The sequence below is a fragment of the Falco rusticolus genome, chromosome 22 (assembly GCF_015220075.1).
Source record: "Falco rusticolus isolate bFalRus1 chromosome 22, bFalRus1.pri, whole genome shotgun sequence".
Lineage (NCBI taxonomy): Eukaryota > Metazoa > Chordata > Aves > Falconiformes > Falconidae > Falco > Falco rusticolus.
This window is the reverse complement of record NC_051208.1, coordinates 294,521-314,669: the sequence shown is the minus strand read 5'-3', so window position 1 is coordinate 314,669 and position 20,149 is coordinate 294,521. Positions and strand designations below refer to the sequence as shown.

Below are 20,149 nucleotides of genomic sequence, written 5' to 3'. Positions count from 1 at the left end.
TACCCAAAAATATTTCGCTAGATGGCAGCAGCGCTCCACCAAAAGGGCCGGCTGCAGTACCCAATTATATTTCGCTAGATGGCAGCAGCGCTCCACCAACAGGGCAGCGCATGCGCAGAAACGGCTTGACGCCAAAGGGGCGGGGCTTCCGGGCACGTCGCATGCATATGACGCACTCCCGCTTTGGCGCATGCGCAGAAGGCTTCCTGGCAAACCAAGGGCGGCGCATGCGCAGAAGCGGCTTTGACCCCTAGGGGCGGGGCTTCCGGCCTCGTGCGTAGGGGCATATGACGCATCCGGCCCGGGAAAGGAGGGTTCACTTCCGGCCCGCGCGGCGCGCGGCTCCTCCGAAAGGACCGGCTGCAGTACCCATTTAAATTTCGCTAGGTGGCAGTAGCGCTCCACCAACCGGGCGGCTGCAGTACCCTTTATATTTCGCTAGATGGCAGCAGCGCTCCACCAACAGGGCCGGCTGCAGTACCCAAATATATTTCGCTAGATGGCAGCAGCGCTCCACCAACAGGGCCGGCTGCAGTACCCAAATATATTTCGCTAGATGGCAGCAGCGCTCCACCAACCGGGCCGGCTGCAGTACCCTTTATATTTCGCTAGATGGCAGCAGCGCTCCACCAACCGGGCCGGCTGCAGTACCCAAATATATTTCGCTAGATGGCAGCAGCGCTCCATCAACAGGGCAGCGCATGCGCAGACGCGGCTTGACGCCGAAGGGGGCGGGGCTTCCGGCCGCGGGCGTACGGGCAGATGACGCACTCCCGCTTTGGCGCATGCGCAGAAGCCTTTCTGGCCGACCGAGGGCGGCGCATGCGCAGAAGCGGCTTTGACCCCCCCCTAGGGGCGGGGCTTCCGGCCTCGTGCGTAGGGGCAGATGGCGCATCCGGCCCGGGAAAGGCGGGTTCACTCCCGGCCCGCGCGGCGCGCTGGAGCGGCCGTGGAGGTGCGGAGCCTTCGCCGGGAGCCCGGAAGACTTTCGGGCCGGGACGTGCGGCGGCGCGCTCGGGCTGAAGGGCGGCCGGGGGCCGGCGGGCAGCGGCCCGGTCGGGGGGGGATGTGGCGGCCCGGCGCTCGGCCGCGGCAGGGAGCGCCTGGTGCCGGCGGCGGGCGGGCTGAGGCAGGCGGGCGGCCCGGCCCGGGACCGGCGGGGCTGCCGCCGGTTCTCGTCTCCCCGGCAGGGACGGTGGTCAGCGGGCTCCTCACGGGGCTGCCCTTTTCTGGGTGGGTGGTTTTTTGTTTGTTTGGGTTTTTTTGTTTGTTTTTTTTTTTTTTTTTTCTCTCGGAGCCGCGCCGCTACCTCGGCGAGGAGCGGCGGCGGGGCGGCCCCGGTGCTCGCTCGTGGCGGCGGCGCCCGGGAGAGGGGTCGGCCCGCGCCGCCCCGCCGCCCACCCGCCGCCGCCTCCTGGCTGCCCGGGCAGCCGCCGCAGCCCTGCGCGGGGCTTTGTCTTTCCCCCAGCCGCTGGCCTGAGCCGTGGCAGCCGGCTGGGGCTGCCGGCCCCCGCGGGCCGCAGAGAGGCTGCCTCGGGGCCTGCGGTAACGCTGTCGCGGGGGGGGGTGGCTCAGGAGCCTCTTCCCGCCCCTGGGAGCGGGCAAAGGCAAGAAAAGGCAGCCGGTAGCAGAATCCCCAGCCGTCGCCCCCGACTGCTGCTTTCTCCGCAAGCCTTTTAACTGCCGGGGAGGGCTGGGAGGCAGCAGCAGCTCAGGGGTCTGGCTGATCTTGTGTCGTGACAGTCAGCTCCGGGGCCGGAGCAGCCGAGGGGAAGAGGCCTTTTGGTTTGCTTCCCCGCGAAACGGGGGTCTTTTGTTTTTCCTTTGTTCCTAGGTTCGTCCGGAATCGTACGTTGACAAGTCAAGGGGAGCTGAACTGAAGGTCAGTCGAGATGTTTTTGCCTTAAGCGTGTCTACCTTTCAGGGTAACGCTTTCTTGGAAGTTGGAAACTGTCCTTTTTGAACACCAAACCAAACCCTGTACCTGGGAGGGCCATTTAGGGTGCTGCACTGTGTGTTTTATTCCCTGTCGGTCACTTGACACTAGCTGTACGTGCTCTCCAGGTTTGGCATGTTCTTACCCTGCTGGCTGAAAGATTCTGTCTTTTCACTTCCTCAGTTTGCCACAGGCCATAACACTTGTGTGTTCATAGACCGCTTTCCTTGCTCGCTGCTTTCAGATTTGAGCGTCAGTGCCATGGAAGTAACAGGAGAGCAGCAGCAGGACGTAGAGCACAAGCCATTTAAACAACGCTTGGATAAAGCTGCCAGTCCTGTGACTCCAGAAGCCGCGACACACGGTAAGATGCTATTCTGGCCATTCTTGGATGGATGCTCTCATAGTCTTTCATCACGGTATGCCTGCTATGATATTCATGGGAACAAGGGACGGCTGAATTCACAGCGTTTTAAACACCACAAACTCTTGAAGAGTTTATAGGACACAAATCTATTACACTGGTAGATCAGACAAGCTCCTCTGTGTGTGTGTGTATATATATTACACTCAGAATTTTTGCGAGGCAAGTCTTTGCCTGGTCCCTCTGAAACTGGGACAAGGACTCATGGATGCATTTCAGGAGCAAAGCTGCTGAGTGAACAGGCTTTTTCTACTAGAAATCAAGCAGCTACTCTGGCAAAACTTGACTTTGGTTGCATCTTTAAATCCTAGGAGGCTGACAATGGGACGAGCTGGTTAGAGGAAAGAGCCTTTCCAGGGAAGGCTCCGCTGACTTGACCCTTAAGCCTAAACTTGTTTCTTCCTACGTTTGCTTTGTGTGTGTTAATGCATACCCAATTAATAGATTTCAGTTGATTTATCAGTTACAAGTTGGAGTAAGTGGTCCTTGGCCACACAAACCTCTCCTCTGCATTTTTTTACATGTTATGACTTACTGTTGTACTTAATACAAACTGGGAACGATTCTGGTAGTGTTGCAGTCAAACAGTAATGCTGTCCCGACTTTGTCTTTCTAACATGTGAGCTCCTTGTTATCTGTTCTGGGAGATAGTGTAGTTCTGTGTATTGGCATGAACAAATTTGCTGATTTGTTGTAACTCAGATTTAACTTTTCTCTTCTTAAAAGCTGAAAGACTAAACTAAGCCAAGAGCTGAACAGTGAGTAGGTAAGCTAAGCCAAGACCTTCTCCTGGTGTCACAGAAGTGAGGTGATAGCGTTCTTACTGTTGTGTCACTTAGCAGCCTTTCTGTATTCAGAGGCTGTGGCGTGACGAATGTAATGTCTGGGGTCAAACCCTGCTTTTCTGTATCTAATTCTCTGTTAACACCTGTAGGCCTCCTGCCTTACTTGTGTTGCCAGCCTCCACTGGGATTACTGGGTCTGAACCGGTTGCTCTCGCTCCTTATATTATCAAGGGAGAGGAAGAGAAACTTGCAGGGAGCAAACAGTCTCATCCAGGAGAGGCATTTTGAAAGCGATCAAATTGCATTGCATGCAACAAGCAATTTCTTCTGCTATCTGGAAAAAGCGTATGGCTAGTTTGATTTCCACCACACGTGTGGCAAGTTAGATTGGAAGTGTCCACCCACCTTTGTGAAACTATGATTATCAGTTTCTGTTAGTAGCACTTGATGTTCAGTCAGTTATTTAAATGGCAACTATAGCAGTGTTGTCTGGTAAAGGGAAAATCCACACAGACGTGGTTACCGCCGGGCTTGCTTTAGTCACGACTCAGAGCTGGGCCACCCCCCCAGTGGGTGACAGAGAACCAAGGCATACAGCGTAGGTTATATACGCTTACCAGATCATTAGTCAATGTCTGAAGTTTTTAGGCGTTTCCTTTGGTCCTGTTGGTTCTGTGAATCCATCACCTGACTGTCCCAGTTGATTCACCTGCTCTGTTCCAGTCTGCCTCGGTTCCAAGCTCCTCCTTGGATCGTGATCTTCTTTCTGCCTGCTTTAACTCACATGCTCCTTCAAGCACGCTTAGTCTTTGAACAAGCAGTTCCTATTCGCATATACCAGTTTTTCTCGAAACACCTGTGTTTCTGAGACCACCTGTGTCCACAAATTGAACATCTGTTGCTTCTCTGTTCTCCCACCGATTAACTGGGCTGGGTTTTAAACCAGCCTTGTGTTAGGGCTGTGCTAGGGACGGGGCCTGGTTCTGCCACTTAGCTGCTTCAGCACTTTAAATTTCTTATTTAAAAATACATTTTGTCTAACATTAACCTTAAATTTAGTAAAGCATACATAAATATTATGGAGTAGTATGTGGAGGCATTTCCTGATCATAGTTACATTAAAATAGTTAATAGCTTAATGATTTCTATGGTAGGTTGCATTCTGTGCTGGGATGTCATCTCATTAACTTCCATTGGATGGCGATAGAGGATTGAATTTTTTAATTTTTTAATTATTATTATTATTATTATTTACTGTTTCCTTCCTTTTTAACATGGGCCGAGTTTTCCAGCGTCATGTGTCATATCTGCATGCAAGTCGAGGACCATGTTAACAGCACGAAACTTTGCATGTGGGGTTTTATGTACTGCGGTTTCTTTATAGTATCCAAGCTGTGTGCAGTACCTCTGGGTGCTCTCTGAGATGACTCGACAGGCGGCTACCGATTACATTCAGAAAGCTGTTACTAGTTGCTGGATCTTGAAAGACTCCATGTGTTGTACAGGTGGTGTTCTTCAAATGGCAGGAACCATGGCTTTGACAAAGCGTAGGAATTATTAAGCTGCATTCTTCCTGACGCTATCTCTTAGTGTAATTACAGGATCAAAACCCATACTGGTTGAATTCTTAAGTGTACTTTCAACTTGTTTGAGTGTTGTAAGCTGTAGAAAGTCAGTCTCATACAGTGGTTTAAGAATGGGTATATTTTCCTGAAAGTTTTTATTTGCTTGATCATAACTACCATGAAGTATTTGATTAAAGAAGCAAGGTTAATGATTGATTTTCATGCATGTTTCAGTCTTTCTAATTAAAATCTCTTTCTTTTTTCTGTGGCTAATACAGATGTCTTTAATACTCATTTCTGTCCACCTGGTATACCTCCCAATCTCAGCAGAGAGGGTCCCGATAACATTTTGTCCCCTCAGCAGTGCCTGACTTATCACCTGCCCTGGCCTTAGTTATCCAAGAATCCACCTTTTCGAGGCTCGTAAGAGGGTAGTGCGGCAGTGCCTAGACAGTGAGCCTTAGAGGGCTTCTGTAACCCAGCAGACTTGGTCCTGTCCTTCAGGATTTGAGCGAAACAGCCTGTTTTTAAGGGGCCTCTTCTAATAAGAACCCATGTTTCTGAAAATTTTAGACATGCAGTTCCTTGGCTTGCTTATTCTGAACTCCAAAGTTTACAGACCTTTCATATTTGTTTTGGTTTTTGGGAAAACAAAGGTCCTGTTTGAGTTTTCTGGAGGCATGTCTTGCCCTTTGGCAGGTTTCAGCTGTCACCAGCTCTCATCTCCTCTGTTAAGAGTCCCTCTGCAGCCTTCTGCATTTAAGAACATAAAACTCCATGAGTTTGTGCCCCAGCTGTACTGCAGCTGTGCATTCAACACACAGGTGGCACAGACACTTGCAGAATTGTAAAATCGTGACAAAGATAGAAATTCCTTGGAGATTTCTAGTAAGCCAGTGGTTAACGTGTGTGCATTGTCAGCATCGTTGTACTGGAGAGCTGAGTGTCAGTTTTCCGCTTGGGAGATTCCCGCTGTGATCTAGTTTCACAGCAATGTATAACTGTGTTCCCTACATACCTTGGGACAGGATTATGTGCTATGCGCTGCTGTCTGCTATCTAAAACGTTGTTTGTCTAACAGGTCCTGTATCAGTAGCAGTTTGCTGTTTGGGTCTGCTTTAGACAAAGTTTTAACGAAGCCTTTGTGCAAGTAACATCTGATCGGCGCTCCGGCAAGGCTTACAGGTGGCTGGCTCTTTCTGTGGAGGGCGTTCTTCAGACGACAAATGCTACTCTGCTTCTTGATCTTACTTTGCAGCTCAACAGGCCCTGCGCATTCTTTCAGGTGAACTTCGGGTGCAGGATGCGCAGATTCTGACACAAAATCATTTTATTCATGTGTAGAACAGTTTCTGTGCGTAGAGCAGAAATACAAGATAGTGTTTCTGGATGTGCCTCGTCACTTTGAATCCTCTTTTGTCTTAGAACTGGGGAAAGAAGAAGAAAAGGTGTTCGATCCAAATGCTTTGGATGCCGATCGCTGTGAAAGCTGTTACGGGGCAGAGTCAGAGGACATTCGGTAACCTTTACATCTTCTTAGTGCTTGAATCGGTACAGTCAATGTGGCATATGGTTGGAGCTTTTATTCCAAAATGTCTGTGAAGGTCCGTACAGTGAAATCCTCCTGAGCACCTGTTCAGAGAATGGTGAGAGCTGTTGTGTTATCGTACGCCTGTGCTGCGCTCACGATTGTTAAAGAGCGTGCACAGTTAGGTTGTCTGTTTTGTCTGCGTGCCTGTTTAAGGGCAGTAGCACAAAGATTGTATCTTAGCAAACAGAACCTTTTCTGGGATTACTTGGTGTCCAGAGGGGAGCTGTGTAAATTATTTCACGGTTCTGTGAGCTGTCTCAGAATAAAACCCGGTTATGACTTTGCCTTCTCACTTCTGCTGCAGACTTTGCGTCCTTATGGGAGCAAAGACCAGACACCTATCACTCAGACAAATGACGGGTGTCATTCGGTGTTTCTCATTCCTTCTACCTGCAAATTTGTGTAAGAATGGATTCATGATAGTCCACAGGTTCTGGACTATCCTTTGCTATTATTGTCTCTGTAGTAACTTAGTTTGTCACATCTGTCAAGTTGCATCCTTCCCCAGAGATGTTTCCATCTTGAGGGATTCATGATGCGAACCTTCAACTTTTTGTTTTGTCCAGCACAACACGGAACAGAGATAGACAATTGTTTTCTCTGGTGACCGAGATGTTGGCCAGAAACAAAGAAAGTTTGCCGTTAACCCTGCCTCTGATGTTGGCAGTCTTGCCCTAAGAACAGAGGAAGGGAGGAATAGAAACAGGTAGATGCTTTGTTCACATGAGGAAGTTCCAAGCTGCTCAGAACTGTGGGACACTGATGTTGTTTCTGTAGCAAGTTTCTTTGCTGAGGATTGACTTGGCTGTCTGAATGGACAGCTAAAGCCCTCTTCAGATTTAAGGGCTGCATTAAAACAGCTTGTATCCTCGTGCCAAAATCTCAGCAAGTACTTCAGGAAGCTTAAGCTCCTTCAGGAGCATTAGACCACCTTTCATTGTCAGTCCCTTATGTTTGCTTCATTGATTTGTTAAAATAAGATCCACCAGGGATTCAAATCCTGAGCTGGAGTGTCTCTGTATCGCTGTAAAGATGATAAGGTGATGTTTGTGCTTTTGCAGGTGGTGTAATACTTGTGATGATGTCAGAGAAGCATACAGGCGACGAGGCTGGGCCTTTGAGAACCTGGATAGCGTAAAGCTGTGCAAGAGGGAGGGATTTAGCCAGAAAATGCAAGAGTGGAAGAACGAGGGCTGCCAAGTGTATGGTTCCCTAGAGGTCAACAAGGCGAGAGCTGGGTTTTACCAAGAGCCTGTTGCATGGTGGTGATGAGCATCAGAAGGCACAGTCGGGGCATTCCGCTCCTTCTCCAGCTTTAGGTGTTCACAGGACTGTAATAACCCCTGGGCTCAGCGAGGTACTTGTGCCTGTAGGGGGGTTCAGTAGGAGGGTCAGGAAAAGGGTGGGAAGGGGCTAATTCCCTGTTTCATGAGGTGGGCTGGCTGGAGAAGCTTAGCCTTTTCTACCATCTAGCTAGTGAGTCTTTTTACCGAGGTTTCTGGAAGAGGAGAGGCAGCTTCTTTGAGGTTAGGTCATCCCATCTGCCCGTCTAGTCTCAAAACAGAGACCACCTGTGGGTGCTGGAGATAACAGTAGCCAGCAACTTGTCAGCAGAGGTGCTGGAGGGAGTGAAATGTTCCCTTCTTTAGAAAACCAGTGGAAGCAAGACTTGGAGTTGATTTTCAAGGTTGAAGATGCTCAAAGCGGTAGGTTTTGCAACTGGTGCGTGAAAATGTAGTACAAGATACACCAGATGACTATGTAACTACCCTGTCATTTGGCAGGTTACCGAGCTCAAAACACTTGCATGTGCAGGTCACGTACCCAAGTACATTCTAGCACTCAGGCCCAGGCTAGTTTTTTTAATTTTATTTTTTTATTTCAAAATCTGAAGGTTTTTTTACATCTTTGTGTACTATTCCTGGAGGCAATATTCTTTATTTCTGGGAAGAAAAAACAAAACAAACAAAAAAAAAAATCAAACCAAAACACACCCCACCCTTTCACTCATGAAGCCAGACATTGTGCTTTGAGCACCATCATGGGTGCCGAACCATTACAGGACCCTTTGTCACAAAGCGTGATGAGCAGGAGAGATTCAAGGGGGAGTGCTGTGGGTAGCAAGGGTCCAAGGGTGGGTGGGCGTCACTAGGGAAATTTCTGGGGGCCATTGTTAGGCACTTGCACTTTTGCACATCTCCATTCTCATCGGGTCCGCAGTTAACATACGCGATAGGTTTGCACGGACATTCAGAGGTGTAATGTAGCGTGTGAGCTTGATGCATTGAAATCTTCCAGGGGAGGGTGTGTATGATTGCTAGCAAGTGTCAGGGAGGACTGACATCTAATATCCATATCCTTTTCATATTCAAGGTTAAAATTTTAATAACCTTTGTCTTTGGGGGGTTTTGGGTGGTTTTTTGGGGTGTAGTAAGTTTAGTGCTTTATTTTTGAACGCAGCTTGTTTTCATGGATGCATACATAGGACCACTCTTGTTTATTGCATTAAGGGTTTTCTTACCCTGCCAGCTCACCCTCTCGGTTACTTTCTCCCCTCCTTTCCTGTGATACCTTTTTGTATTTCCTACAGCAGCAGTTAAGTTCCCTCCCAGTAGACTTAATTCCTCCTCCTTCCTATTTTTATGTCAACTAAAATACTCTGCATAGAACAGTTATTATCAACATCGGTATGTGATGGTGGCTTTCCACATGACTGCCTGTGAGGAAGAGGGGAAATTCATATCTCTTTTAGGACAGTGTTTGCTGGTATTGTCACCCATGACAATGAGTTGCTTATTGTCTATCTTATTTAAACTAAAATTTGAAAATCCAACCACCGGTATGACTGCTTTATTTATACAGATTCAGGCCTTTTAATGAAAGATTACTGTCTCCAGCAGGTAGCTGGAAATTTCCACTTTGCACTGGGAAAAAGTTTCCAACAGTCTCATGTACATGGTAAAGTATTTTCTTTTCCTGCTTATTGTGACCTTTAGATTCCAAGTGTTTGTGGCCATTTTCTTTGAATATCTTTGCATTGCTATCCGTGATAACAGCAGCACTGCTTCAGGGGGGAGGATGTTGGGGAAATTTTGTTAGAGAGGTTTAGAACCATCATGAACAAAGAGGAAAGTGTTTTCTGAAGGTGCTGCCACGTGGGTGTGGGAGAACATGGAGGAGAACGTGTCTGGGCAGTCTCTCGGCCTCACTTGTTCTACAAAACTTTGCTGCCCTGCTGTAAAACAACCTCAGGTACGGTGTTCGGTCCAGGACCTGAGTATCAGTATGTCTGGAAGGGATATCTTGGAGAAAACCTCGTGAGAATTTTAAAGCAATTCAGAACTTTCGTAGTAGAATTTCCATTGTGAAGGACTTCCTCAAGTATATATAAATAGACAGTGGCCAGAATAATAGTGGTATGGGAACATATTGGCGATTCACAAAAATTAACAAAAACATATTCCCCACATACATTTGATTGTGCACTGTGTTCAATCAGACTTTCCCGTGCAAGCTTTTTAAATAAGGTTTTACAGGATTCGTAACAGATGATTTTAAAATTCCAGGGCGATTGTGGGCTTGATGTGGGCCTGTCACCAACATCAGGAATAAATCCCTTAACTCCAGTCTAGTATTCAGAAACAGACATCCTCTTTATTGCAGTGCTGGATGCACAGGGGTTCACTTTACCCAATGTGCACACCAAGTTACTTGAGGGTTTACCTTATATGCAGTAGAGTACTTGCATATTCATAGTGCATTACACACATTTTCATTCAGACACAGGATTGGTTACAAGTTTCTTGCTTCTAATGCAAACTAGCATGCATCCTTAGACAGCACTGGTGAAGTATTTGCTAACTCCACATGCTCCCCAAGCAGGGGCTTGCCCTTTCTTGGAGGGGCTGTTTTGAATTGCAGGTTCTCCCACACCCATGTGGCAGCACCTTCAGAAAACACTCTCCTCTTTGTTCATGATGGTTCTAAACCTCTCTAACAAAATCTCCCACTACCACAGTTAACCTTTGTCCTACTCTCAACTAACTTGCTGTGGACTACGACACCTTATCAGCTCGTCTCCTCTTGTGGCCAGAACTTCCTTGCTTGAATGTTTTCCAACCACATTGTCTGGCCAAATGTTCATCCGTATCTTCCTTGTTAACATACCAGGCCCTCCTTCTCAAGGTTAGTATAGCTAGCATATCCCTTAAGCATTGCTAAATGGTCAGAGTTTTGACCACATATTTACATATGGGTGACTTTGACTTGTAACAGTTCCCCTCTTTGAGACTTCCAAAGTAAGATTTCTTTGGGAGCCTCACCTAAATTGCCTAATTCTGATAGTATCTTCAGCTTGCAGTATGTGCAGTTGGGTACAACCTGACACAATTAAAGGTAGACTATTTGGTTTTCCATATGGTACCTCGTAAGGGCTAATTATACTCCTCGACCTTGGTTGTATTCTGATTCTCAAAAGGGCTAGTGGGAGGGCCCGTGGCCACTTTAAAGAAGTTTCTTGGCATGTTTTAATAATCTGCTGCTCAGGGTTTGGTTCATTTTTTTTCTACCTTCCTACTCAACTGAGGCCTCTAGGGAATATGTAAATTCCACTTCATGCCAAGGATTTTACTTAACTGTTGGACTAAATCTGCCACAATATGCAGGCCCGTATCAGGACATTCCTATGGGTACCCCAGACCCTGGTATTACTTCTTTGAGTAGTAGCTTAGTTACTTCCCTGGCTTTGTTGGTACGACAGAGGAGAGCTTGTGGCCATCCAGAGAAGGTGTCAACCAATACCAGGAGATACCTATAACCATTTTGTGTTGGCAATTCAGAAAAATTAATTTCTCTGTAATCTCTGGGGGAATTTCTTTGCCTAGCGGCCCCTGGGGACAATCTTTCCATGTTCATGGGATTATTTTTTAAACAAATGGGGCATTTTGTTATTACAGACCTTACTACTCCAGTCATCCCTACACATATAATCAAATTCTGAAGACTAGAAATCATAGCCTCACTACCGCAGTGTTTCCTCATGCCTCTTTTCTACAATCTCAGGCATTATCTGTGGTGGAACAATGACTCGTTCCGTGGGAGTTACTAACCAGCCCTCTCTGTGGTTGCTTTAACAGTGATGCCAAATGTTGATCTGCCTCACTATAATTAGGTTTCAGAACGGGGAGCTTCACCTGGTTTAGTGGTACCAATGCAAGGATGCTTTGTTCAGCCACCTCTTTAGCAGTTTTGTAAGCCGATCGATTACCCACGTTTATACTGTGGTTTGCCCGAACTGATGTGTTTTGCAATGCATTACTGCCACCTCCTTAAGTTTTTTAATATGCTGTAGAAGTTGGAGAATTCCTTCCTTGTATTTAATAGCTGAACCCTGAGCCGACAACAATCCTCTCTTCTTTCAGATAGCCCCATGTGCATGGACTATTCCAAATGTATACTTTGAATTGGTCCATATATTTACTTTTTTCCCTTCAGCTAACTTCAGGGCTTGTCTCGGTGCTACCAGTTCCAGCTTCTGGGCTGATGTGTCAATGGATAGGGCTCCAGCCTCTATTATCTGTGTAGCTGTGACTGCTGCATACACAGCCATCTCTTTCCCATCTTGAAGAAAGCTGCTACCATCTGTAAATAGCTCCAAATCAGGATTAGTTAATGTTTCACCTCTTAGATCCTGTCTGCTCAAATATAAGTCTTTGATAGTTTGCAGACAGTCACAGTACAAGGGTTCGGAGTCCCTCACTTCTGAATTCAAAAACATCACTGGGTTGATGGCTGTGCTGGTTTTAAGTTCCACATCTTCCTGTTCCAACAAGATAACTTGATATTTAAGCATGTGACTTGGAGACAGCTAATGCCCTCCCTTTTGCTCTAAAGACAGAAATCCCCATATGCAGAACACGCGCCATGATTCTCTGTCCTATTTTTAATTTTCAGGCTTCTTGGATTAAAAGAACAGTTGTGCTTACAGCCTGCAAACATCCTGGCCATCCTTTTTTCACATTGCCCAGTTGTTTGGAGAAAGACCCCACAGCTGTTCTCTATGTTCCCAGTCTTTGAGTGTTCAAACCCAGGGCAAGGTGTTGTCATTCAGGTACAAACAGCTCAGAGGGCTTAGACAAACTGAGCAGTCCCAATGCAGATGCAGGCATCGGAGCCTTTTTTTAAGTCCTTAAAGGCTACTTGGCATTTAGGGTTCTCTTTTGACCCCTTTGAGGTTTCACAAAGGGGTTTTACCAATAATCCATAGTTAAGAATTCAGTCTGCACCACCCGACCACACCCCAAAATGCCCTCTGCTCTTGTTCAGTTCTTGCTTCTGGAGTTTGGCAGATCACGTATTTTCTGTCAGCTCACCGTCTCTGTTGTCCACGTGAAATCTCAAAATCTAAATAAATCAGTATTTTTACCACCTGAGCTTTGCTTTTTAATACACAAGATCCTTCTTGTCCTAAGAAATTTTAACAGCCTTATAGTCATCTGCAGATGCTCTCCCAGAGTCTCTGCAGCCAACTAAATGTCATCTACTTATTGCTGTATCGTTCCTTGTGGGTTTTCCTTTTTCCACAATTCCAGCTCTTCTGCCAACTGGTTGCCAAATATTGATGGACTATTTTTGAACCCTAGAGGTAGCACCATCCAGGTAAGTTGTATTTTGTGTCCAGTGGTGGGGCTTTCTCATTCAAAGTTGGCTACTGCCTGCCTTTGTCTACAGGTATGCAGAAAAAAAGCATCCTTTAGATCAAGTACAATAAACCATTTATGCTTTTCCTTCAAGAATGTCAGCAATATATATGGGTTAGCCTCTCTTGGGTTGGTATCTTGAACAATCTGACCCATGGCTCTTAAATCCTGAACTAATCTATATTCCTTGCCATGTTGCTTTTTCACTGCTACTATCAGGGTGTTCATATTCTGATTCGCACTCTACAACCCATAATTCAAAAATGTTTGTTATTAATTCTTGCAATCCCTTTCAAGCCTCCCACTTTTAATAGGCTACTGGTTTTGTCCTAACAGTTTAGTTCCAGATTTTGGAACAGCTTTGCTGGTTTCACCAATTTAAACCAAGCTGGGATTCCACTAGCCTGTACCAAGGGTGTTACTGCATCCTCTGCATCTGCAGGAATCTGGTTTTTGTGTGTTCTGTAACATAAAAATTCTCGCTTCCACAGCTTTTGGTTCAGGTATTAGTGGTTGCACCTCTCTATTATAAGTTATCTGCACGTCTAATTTACACAATAAATCCCTTCCCATCAAGGGTATCAGACATGCAGGCATATATAAAAATTGGTAAAGTTGCCCATTGTTTCCATAGCTTAAAATTTAACGGCTGTAAAAAGGGCTGATTTTCTCACTTCCCTTAGTTTCATGGCTGAGGTTTTCTCTACAAGCATTAAGTACAGAGTAAGTGACTCCTCTATCAACTAGAAATTCTACCTCCTTGTTTCCCAGCCTTTGTGTAACCAGGGGTTCTACCAGGGTAGATTTCCCCAATCCCTTCCAGGTTTCATTGTCCTGTGTTCATCAGCTTGATGGCTGCAGGGCCAGTTCCAAGGTTCCAGCCTGAGTACATTCCCTTTTCCAGTGCCCCCTCTCTGCAGGTAAGACAGGGCTGCACAGAAGTGGGTCATTTTCCCCTGCCCCCGCTTTTTTCCCACTCCTCAGTACCCCCATCCTGTGCCACCGTAGGTTCCCCCAGGAGCCCTTGTGGAAGCAGTGATCCATCTCCCCTCTTAGGTTTTCCCTTCAGAGGCGTCATGTCTCCTTTTCCTTTTCCCTGGCATTAAAAACAGTCCACGCTACCTCTAATGTCTTTCCCAAATCCTTTGAGTCCACCCCTTTTAACTTTTGAAGTTTCTTCTGTCTGGGACTGAGTCCCATAAAGATGGGAGCTAACTGAACAGACGCTTCTGGCTTTCCAGGGTCCAGATTACCCTGTTTCCTGGCAGTGACTTTTAAATGCTGCATGCAGGCAGATGGTTCATTGGTTCTTGTTCAGCCTCACAGAATGCAGACGGTTCACTTCAGGGACAGACCCAGAGCAAGGGCAAGGACTCTAGGGATGAACCTGGCACATCAAGGCTTGGGCTGCCTGGCTCCTGAGCTGAGGGAGCGGCCGCAGTGTGTTCTTGGCTCTACCAGAGACCCTCAGCCACAAATGCAAACACCTCAGCTCCCACAGGCAAGGCGCCAGGCGTTTGGGCCCCTCAACCCCTCCCAGCCCCCCCAAGTCCCGTCCGCCACCCCACCCCCCTTCCCCCATTGAAAGGGAACTCAAGCATCTGGCGCAGCACAGGGGCCATTGGGTTTATTGAGTCCCCTAGACATGGATATCGGGGGCCAGGGGGATCCCGTGGGTCACTGCAGGTCCCATGTGGGTCCTGGGGGGTAGCATGGGTCCCTGTTGGGGTCCCTGTGGGTCACTAGGTGTCCTGTTGGGGTCCCTGGTGGGTACTGGGGGGGTCCCATGGGTCCCCATATGTGCTGTGGGTGACTGCAGGGGTTCCATGGGTCACTGCTTCTGCTGCAGGGCCTCCTTGCGTGCTGCATCCTGTAGCAGCTGCGTGTCCACCTCGTCAGCTGGCAGCTGGACGTAGCGCACCACCGAACCCCGGATGAAGCAGTTCTTCACCGACAGCTGTGCCCCGCGTCAGCATGCCCCATGGGGGGCCTGGACCCACATCTGACACACTTCCCCCACCCCGACTCCAAGGGACTGCCCCAGACCCACATCCAACCCTCCCAGAGCCCCAGGGACCCTCCAGGACCCGTGTCAGACCCCGCAAGAACCCCCCAGACCTGTATCCAACCCCCAGGGACCCTCCAGAACCCACATCACACCCCGCAAGAACCCCCCAGACCTGTATCCAACCCCCAGGGACCCTCCAGAACCCACATCACACCCCGCAAGAACCCCCCAGACCTGTATCCAACCCCCAGGGACCCTCCAGAACCCACATCACACCCCCAAGAACCCCTGACCTGTATCCAACCCCCAGGGACCCTCCAGAACCCACATCACACCCCCAAGAACCCCTGACCTGTATCCAACCCCCAGGGACCCTCCAGAACCCACATCACACCCCCCAAGAACACCACCACCTCCAGACCCACATGGGACCCTCCCAGAATGCCCCAGACCCCCATATCCAAACCTCCAGGACCCTCAAGTCCAGGTAAGCCACCCCCAAGACCCACATCAGACCCACATCCGTGTCCAGGTGGGACCCCTGACCCCCCCCCCCCCCCAAGTCTGCCCTCCACATGTGCGTTGGGGGGGCCATACCATGTGGGGGTACTTCTCAGGGTCAGTGACGCTGATGTCTGTCAGTTTGATATTCAGGTACTGGGAGGGCACAGGGAAGGGGGGGGCCGTCAGAGCCCCCACAGAACCCCTGACCCCATAGATATCCCACAGAGCCCCCCTCCCCCCAGTCGTCCCCCCCGGCCCCATAGGTGCCACACAAAGCCCCATGCCCAACAGATCCAAAAGCCCCCTGGACGCCCCCCAGCCCCCTCTCCCTACCCCACGGAGCCCACTCAGCCCCACAGATGCCCCACAGCCCCCTGCCCCCCTCACCTGATCCACCGAGTGCAGAGTCCCGCAGATGCTGGAGAGAGAAATGGGGCTCATGGGGGGGGGGCTGGGGGGGTCCCGGGGGGGTTCATGGCGGGGAGTGGGTGGGAGGGGAGTCTAAAGGGGGGATCCATAGGGGGTCCATGGAGTGAATCCCTGGCGGGTCCGTGAGCCCCAGGGGGGATCCTGGGGGGGGGGGGGGTCTTTGGAGGAGCCCCTGGGGGCGACCCACGGGGTGAGGGGGTTCCGGGGGGGCCCTCACCTGAGGTCGTTCTTCAGCTCCACCACCACGTCCTTCCCCACCAGGGATTTAAAGAAGGAGTAGAACAGCTGGGGGGCAGACAGGGGGGTCAGAGGCCACGGGGGGGGTCGGGGCGGTCAGGGGACCCCGTATCACCCCCACCCCCCCCTCCCGCTCTCACCATTGCGGCCGCCCGGAGCGCGCGCGCTGGACGCCTCGCCCCTTCCGCCGCGTGACCTCAATCCCGCCTACCCCGCCCGGAGACACCGCCGAGGCCCCGCCCACCCCGCGGGGGCAGCGGGACGGAAGTGACTCACCCGCCCTCGCGCTGGGCCAAAGGTCAAGGGGCGGGGCCAGGGGCAGCACTGTGCTGCGTGCCCCGTGTGCCCCCCCCGGCCGTCACATGGCCATCCATGTCCTCTCGTCGCCTTGTCCCCACATCCCCCTGTCTCTGGGCTCCCTGTTCCCACCTCCCACTGTCCCCACATTCCCATTTCATGTGCTCGTGTCCCACTAGCCCCACACCCCTGTGTCCGCGCATTGCCCTAGCCCCGCTGTCCCCATGTCCCCTCATCTCCTGTCCCATTCCTTCTAGCCCCACGTCCACGTGTCCCCTCGTTTCGCTGTCCCCATATCCCTATCCCATGTGCTCTGTGTCCCCGTCCCCACATCCCCGTCTCCACATCCACATGTCCCCGCATCCACATCCCACTGTCCTCGTGCCCCCACATCACCCTGTCCCCACATCCGCACATCCCCACTGTCCCCATGTCCCCCTAGTCCCACATCCCCCTGTCCCATGTCCTCCATGTCCCCTCGTCCCCCTGTCCCCACATCCCCATCCCGTATGCTCCGTGTCCCCCTAGCCCCACATCCGCATGTCCTCACATCCCCATGTCCCCACATCCACATCCCCCTGTCCTCACATCTCCATGTCCCCCATCCCCAGATCCCCCTGTACCCTTATCGCTGTGTCCCCACAACCCCCTGTCCCCATGCCCCACAGGCACCCATGTCCCTACAGCCCATGTGTCCCCCGTGTCCCGTGTCCCCCATCCCTGTGTCGCCTCCCAGGCCACCACCACCCACGCTGGGCTGGGGCCGGGTGGGGACCGGGCAGACCGGCCGTGCAGCCCCATGACGACATTGTCACCTGTCACTGTCCCTGTCACCGTCCCCCCCATCCCTGGGGATTTAAGGGCAGTTCCGCAGCCCCACAGCACTGACAGGAGCGTGTGGTGAGTGGGGACATGGGGACGGGGATGGGGACATGGGGATGGGGACAGGGATGAGGGGACAGGAGGGGGACATGGGTACAAGGATGGGGATGTGGGGACACGGGGACAGGGATGGGGACACAGGGACAGGGATGCAGGGATGGGGGGCACAGGGACAGGGATGGGGGCTCAGGGACAGAAGAGGACATGGGGGGACAGGGACATGGAGGGGGACAGGGATGTGGGAAGAGGACAAGGATGAGTATGCAGGGACAGAGGTATTGGGATGCGAGTCGGGGGGGGACATGGGGGGAACAGGGATCTGGAGACAGGAGGAGGGAGGCACAGGGACAGGGATGGGGACGCCGGTACAGAAGAGACCATGGGGGGGACAGACACAGGGACAGGGATGTGGGGATAGGGACATGCTGGGGGGACATGTGGACACCGGGGTATGGAGAAGGGACGAGGGGGCTGGGGCCTGTTGGCCCACCCCGTGTGTCCCACCCTGACCCTGACCCCTGGCTCCAGGCAGGATGTGTGCGGGTGCCCAGTGTCTGCTGAACCTGCTGCGCTGGGCCTGGGGGGTCCTGCGGGGCCTCTTTGGGGGGCACAGCGGTAAGGAGCACCCCAGGGGCGTGGGGGGGGCACGGAACCCATGGGGAGTATGGGGACATGGGGTGGTATGGCACCCATGGAGGGGGGTATGGGTCCCATGGGGGGGGGGCACCTGGGACCCACGCAGGGGGCACGGCACCCATGGGGGGGGCACAGGGACACGGGGGGATCGCAACACCCACCAGGGCCACCTGGGTCTGATGGCGGGGCACATGGAGGGTGCGCAGGACCCACAGGTGGGGGGTGGGGGGGCTGCAGGGAAGCTGGTTGTGGCGAGGAGGGGGTGACACCCATGTCCCCAGGGGGACAATGGGGGTGTGGGCAGGGCCAGGACACCTGGGTCCCCGCTTCCTGCCCACACCAGCTGCCCGACCCGCCCAGCTGGGGGGGGGGGGTCAAAGGTCACCAATGATACACACCTCGCTGGGGGGCAGGGGTCAAAGGTCACCAATGGTACACACCTCCCTTCCCCCTCCCCCCCCCCCCCCCCCCCCCCCCCCCGCAGTGAGCCCCCCGCACCCACCAGCTGAGAGGACAACACTGGTTCCTGGCAAAGAGGACTGAGACCCCCAAACATCCTCCTGGACACCCCGAGGACCCTCAATACCGGCTCCCCAGACCCCCACCCCACTCCCCAGCTGAATAAATGACCTTGACACCGTGGCCATGTCTGTCTTTGGGGAGGGTCGATCTGTCTTTTTTTGGGAGGGGGTGTGTGTCTGTCTTTGCGGGGGGTTGAGACTCCACTCCGGGGATCCAGGCGTCTGCCCCCACCTCCCTTTTCACCCCCCTTCCCCCCTCCGCCCCCCCACGGGGGTGGCCAGTAGGGGTGGGCACGCCCCACACCCCCACACGCTGTTCCCCTGAGCTAAGCGGTGCCCGCTGAGGATCCCCACCACCACCACCCTCCTGTGCCTCGGTTTCCCCACAGTTTCGGTGGTAGTTGAGGGGACAGGGCAGGCAGGCAAGGGGTTACAGCCCCCCCGCGGGGGTCACCTCCCCAGACCTTATTTATGCGCCATTCGGGCACTGGCACTGCCCCCTCAGCCTGACAACAACGAGGAGCCTACGGACACAAGGGGTCCCCCCCACTACCCCCTCATCGGACACAGGGACCCCCTATGGACGCCTGGAGCCCCCCGCACCCCACCTTGGACACTCAGACAAAGGGAAACCCACCAGGCCTCGACCCCCTCCCACGACACCCTACTTTGAACACAGGGACCCCCATGCAACACCCCCAGACTCTCCCCACTGCCTGGAGCGCAAAGACCCACTCACACGCCTCTCCCCTCACGGGACACAGGGACACCCCAAGCCCCTCTCACCAACCCCTTCGTGCCCCGTCACTGGGGTCCCGCCCAGAGACCCCTGGGCCCGGCAGCACCCGCAGCCCCATGGCGATTGGCGATGGAGAGGTACAGAGGGTCCCAGCAAGTGAGGGGTCCTTAGATGGAGGCAGGGGGTCTCGGACACCGGGGGGTCTTGGACATGGGCAAATCCCAGTAACACGGGGGTCCTGCTGGGGGTCCCCAACACGGAGGGGTACTGGCGGGAGGGGTGTGGGTGTGGCAGGGCTCCTGGAAAAAGGGGGTCCCGGGGGTGGGTGGGTCTCAGGTGGGGAGTGGGTGTCCGGACACAAGAGTGGTCTCAGACACAGGGAAGTGCCAGGGAGGGATCCCCAGGGCCAGACCACCCTGACCATGGCCCCTGAGCTCAGGACAGACATTCAGCCAGACCCCCCTGACTGTGACCCCTGACCCCAGGACAGAAGTTCAGCCAGAACTGGGTGGTTGAGGGGGGGGGCACCCCAAGGTCACCTGCGTTGCTGCCAAGACTGGTGCTGGACAAGGGTAAGGGGGGGCACAGGTGGGGCTGGAAGGGGCATGGGAGGAAATTAGGAGGCAAAGAAGCTGGACAAAGATATGGCAGGAACCTGGGGCTGGACAAAAAAAAAAAATAAAAAAATAAAAGTTCTCAGTTTTTTCCACCCAAGAAATTCCCCTCCTCATCCCATCCCAATCCTCATCCTATCCTGCTCATCATCATCATCCCAATCTCCATCCCATCCTCATTCCATCCTAATCCTCATCCTTATCCCATCCCCATCCCACTTCCCAGCAGGACTTGGAGAGCTTCAACTCCCTCCGGGCACAGGAGCCATGCCAACACCCATGG

At 52.1% G+C, this 20,149-nt stretch overlaps 2 protein-coding genes and 1 long non-coding RNA gene across 14 annotated transcripts; 2 read left to right on the top strand and 1 right to left on the bottom strand.

Moving 5' to 3' along the window:
• Positions 1-796: 796 nt before the first annotated feature.
• Positions 797-14,127, top strand: LOC119140556 (endoplasmic reticulum-Golgi intermediate compartment protein 3-like). 11 transcript variants are annotated; one of them, XR_005101641.1, is made up of 7 exons: positions 809-1,018; positions 1,835-1,882; positions 2,120-2,300; positions 6,136-6,229; positions 7,363-7,658; positions 9,199-9,259; positions 12,892-14,127. XR_005101641.1 is itself a non-coding variant. In XM_037372026.1 (5 exons), the coding sequence occupies exons 1-5, from the start codon at positions 887-889 to the stop codon at positions 13,139-13,141; spliced, it is 672 nt and encodes a 223-aa protein (XP_037227923.1). In that variant the 5' UTR covers positions 797-886; the 3' UTR covers positions 13,142-14,127. The 11 variants fall into 11 exon arrangements, 4 of the variants coding, with proteins under 4 accessions (XP_037227923.1, XP_037227925.1, XP_037227926.1 ...); XR_005101640.1 differs by lacking the exon at positions 12,892-14,127 and adding an exon at positions 12,254-12,732; XR_005101639.1 differs by lacking the exon at positions 12,892-14,127 and adding an exon at positions 12,254-12,727 and having other exon boundaries at positions 9,199-10,486.
• A 475-nt stretch (positions 14,128-14,602) lies between these two features.
• Positions 14,603-16,435, bottom strand: LSM2 (LSM2 homolog, U6 small nuclear RNA and mRNA degradation associated). 2 transcript variants are annotated; one of them, XM_037372045.1, is made up of 5 exons: positions 16,318-16,435; positions 16,158-16,225; positions 15,899-15,929; positions 15,605-15,664; positions 14,603-14,956 (listed from the first exon to the last, which is right to left on the bottom strand). In XM_037372045.1, the coding sequence occupies exons 1-5, from the start codon at positions 16,318-16,320 to the stop codon at positions 14,831-14,833; spliced, it is 288 nt and encodes a 95-aa protein (XP_037227942.1). In that variant the 5' UTR covers positions 16,321-16,435; the 3' UTR covers positions 14,603-14,830. The 2 variants fall into 2 exon arrangements, with proteins under 2 accessions (XP_037227942.1, XP_037227943.1); XM_037372046.1 differs by having other exon boundaries at positions 14,603-14,905.
• A 12-nt stretch (positions 16,436-16,447) lies between these two features.
• LOC119140565 lies at positions 16,448-18,634 on the top strand. Its single transcript, XR_005101645.1, has 3 exons — positions 16,448-17,374; positions 17,885-17,971; positions 18,477-18,634. It is a non-coding gene; the product is annotated as an uncharacterized LOC119140565 (long non-coding RNA).
• The last annotated feature ends 1,515 nt before the right edge of the window (positions 18,635-20,149 follow it).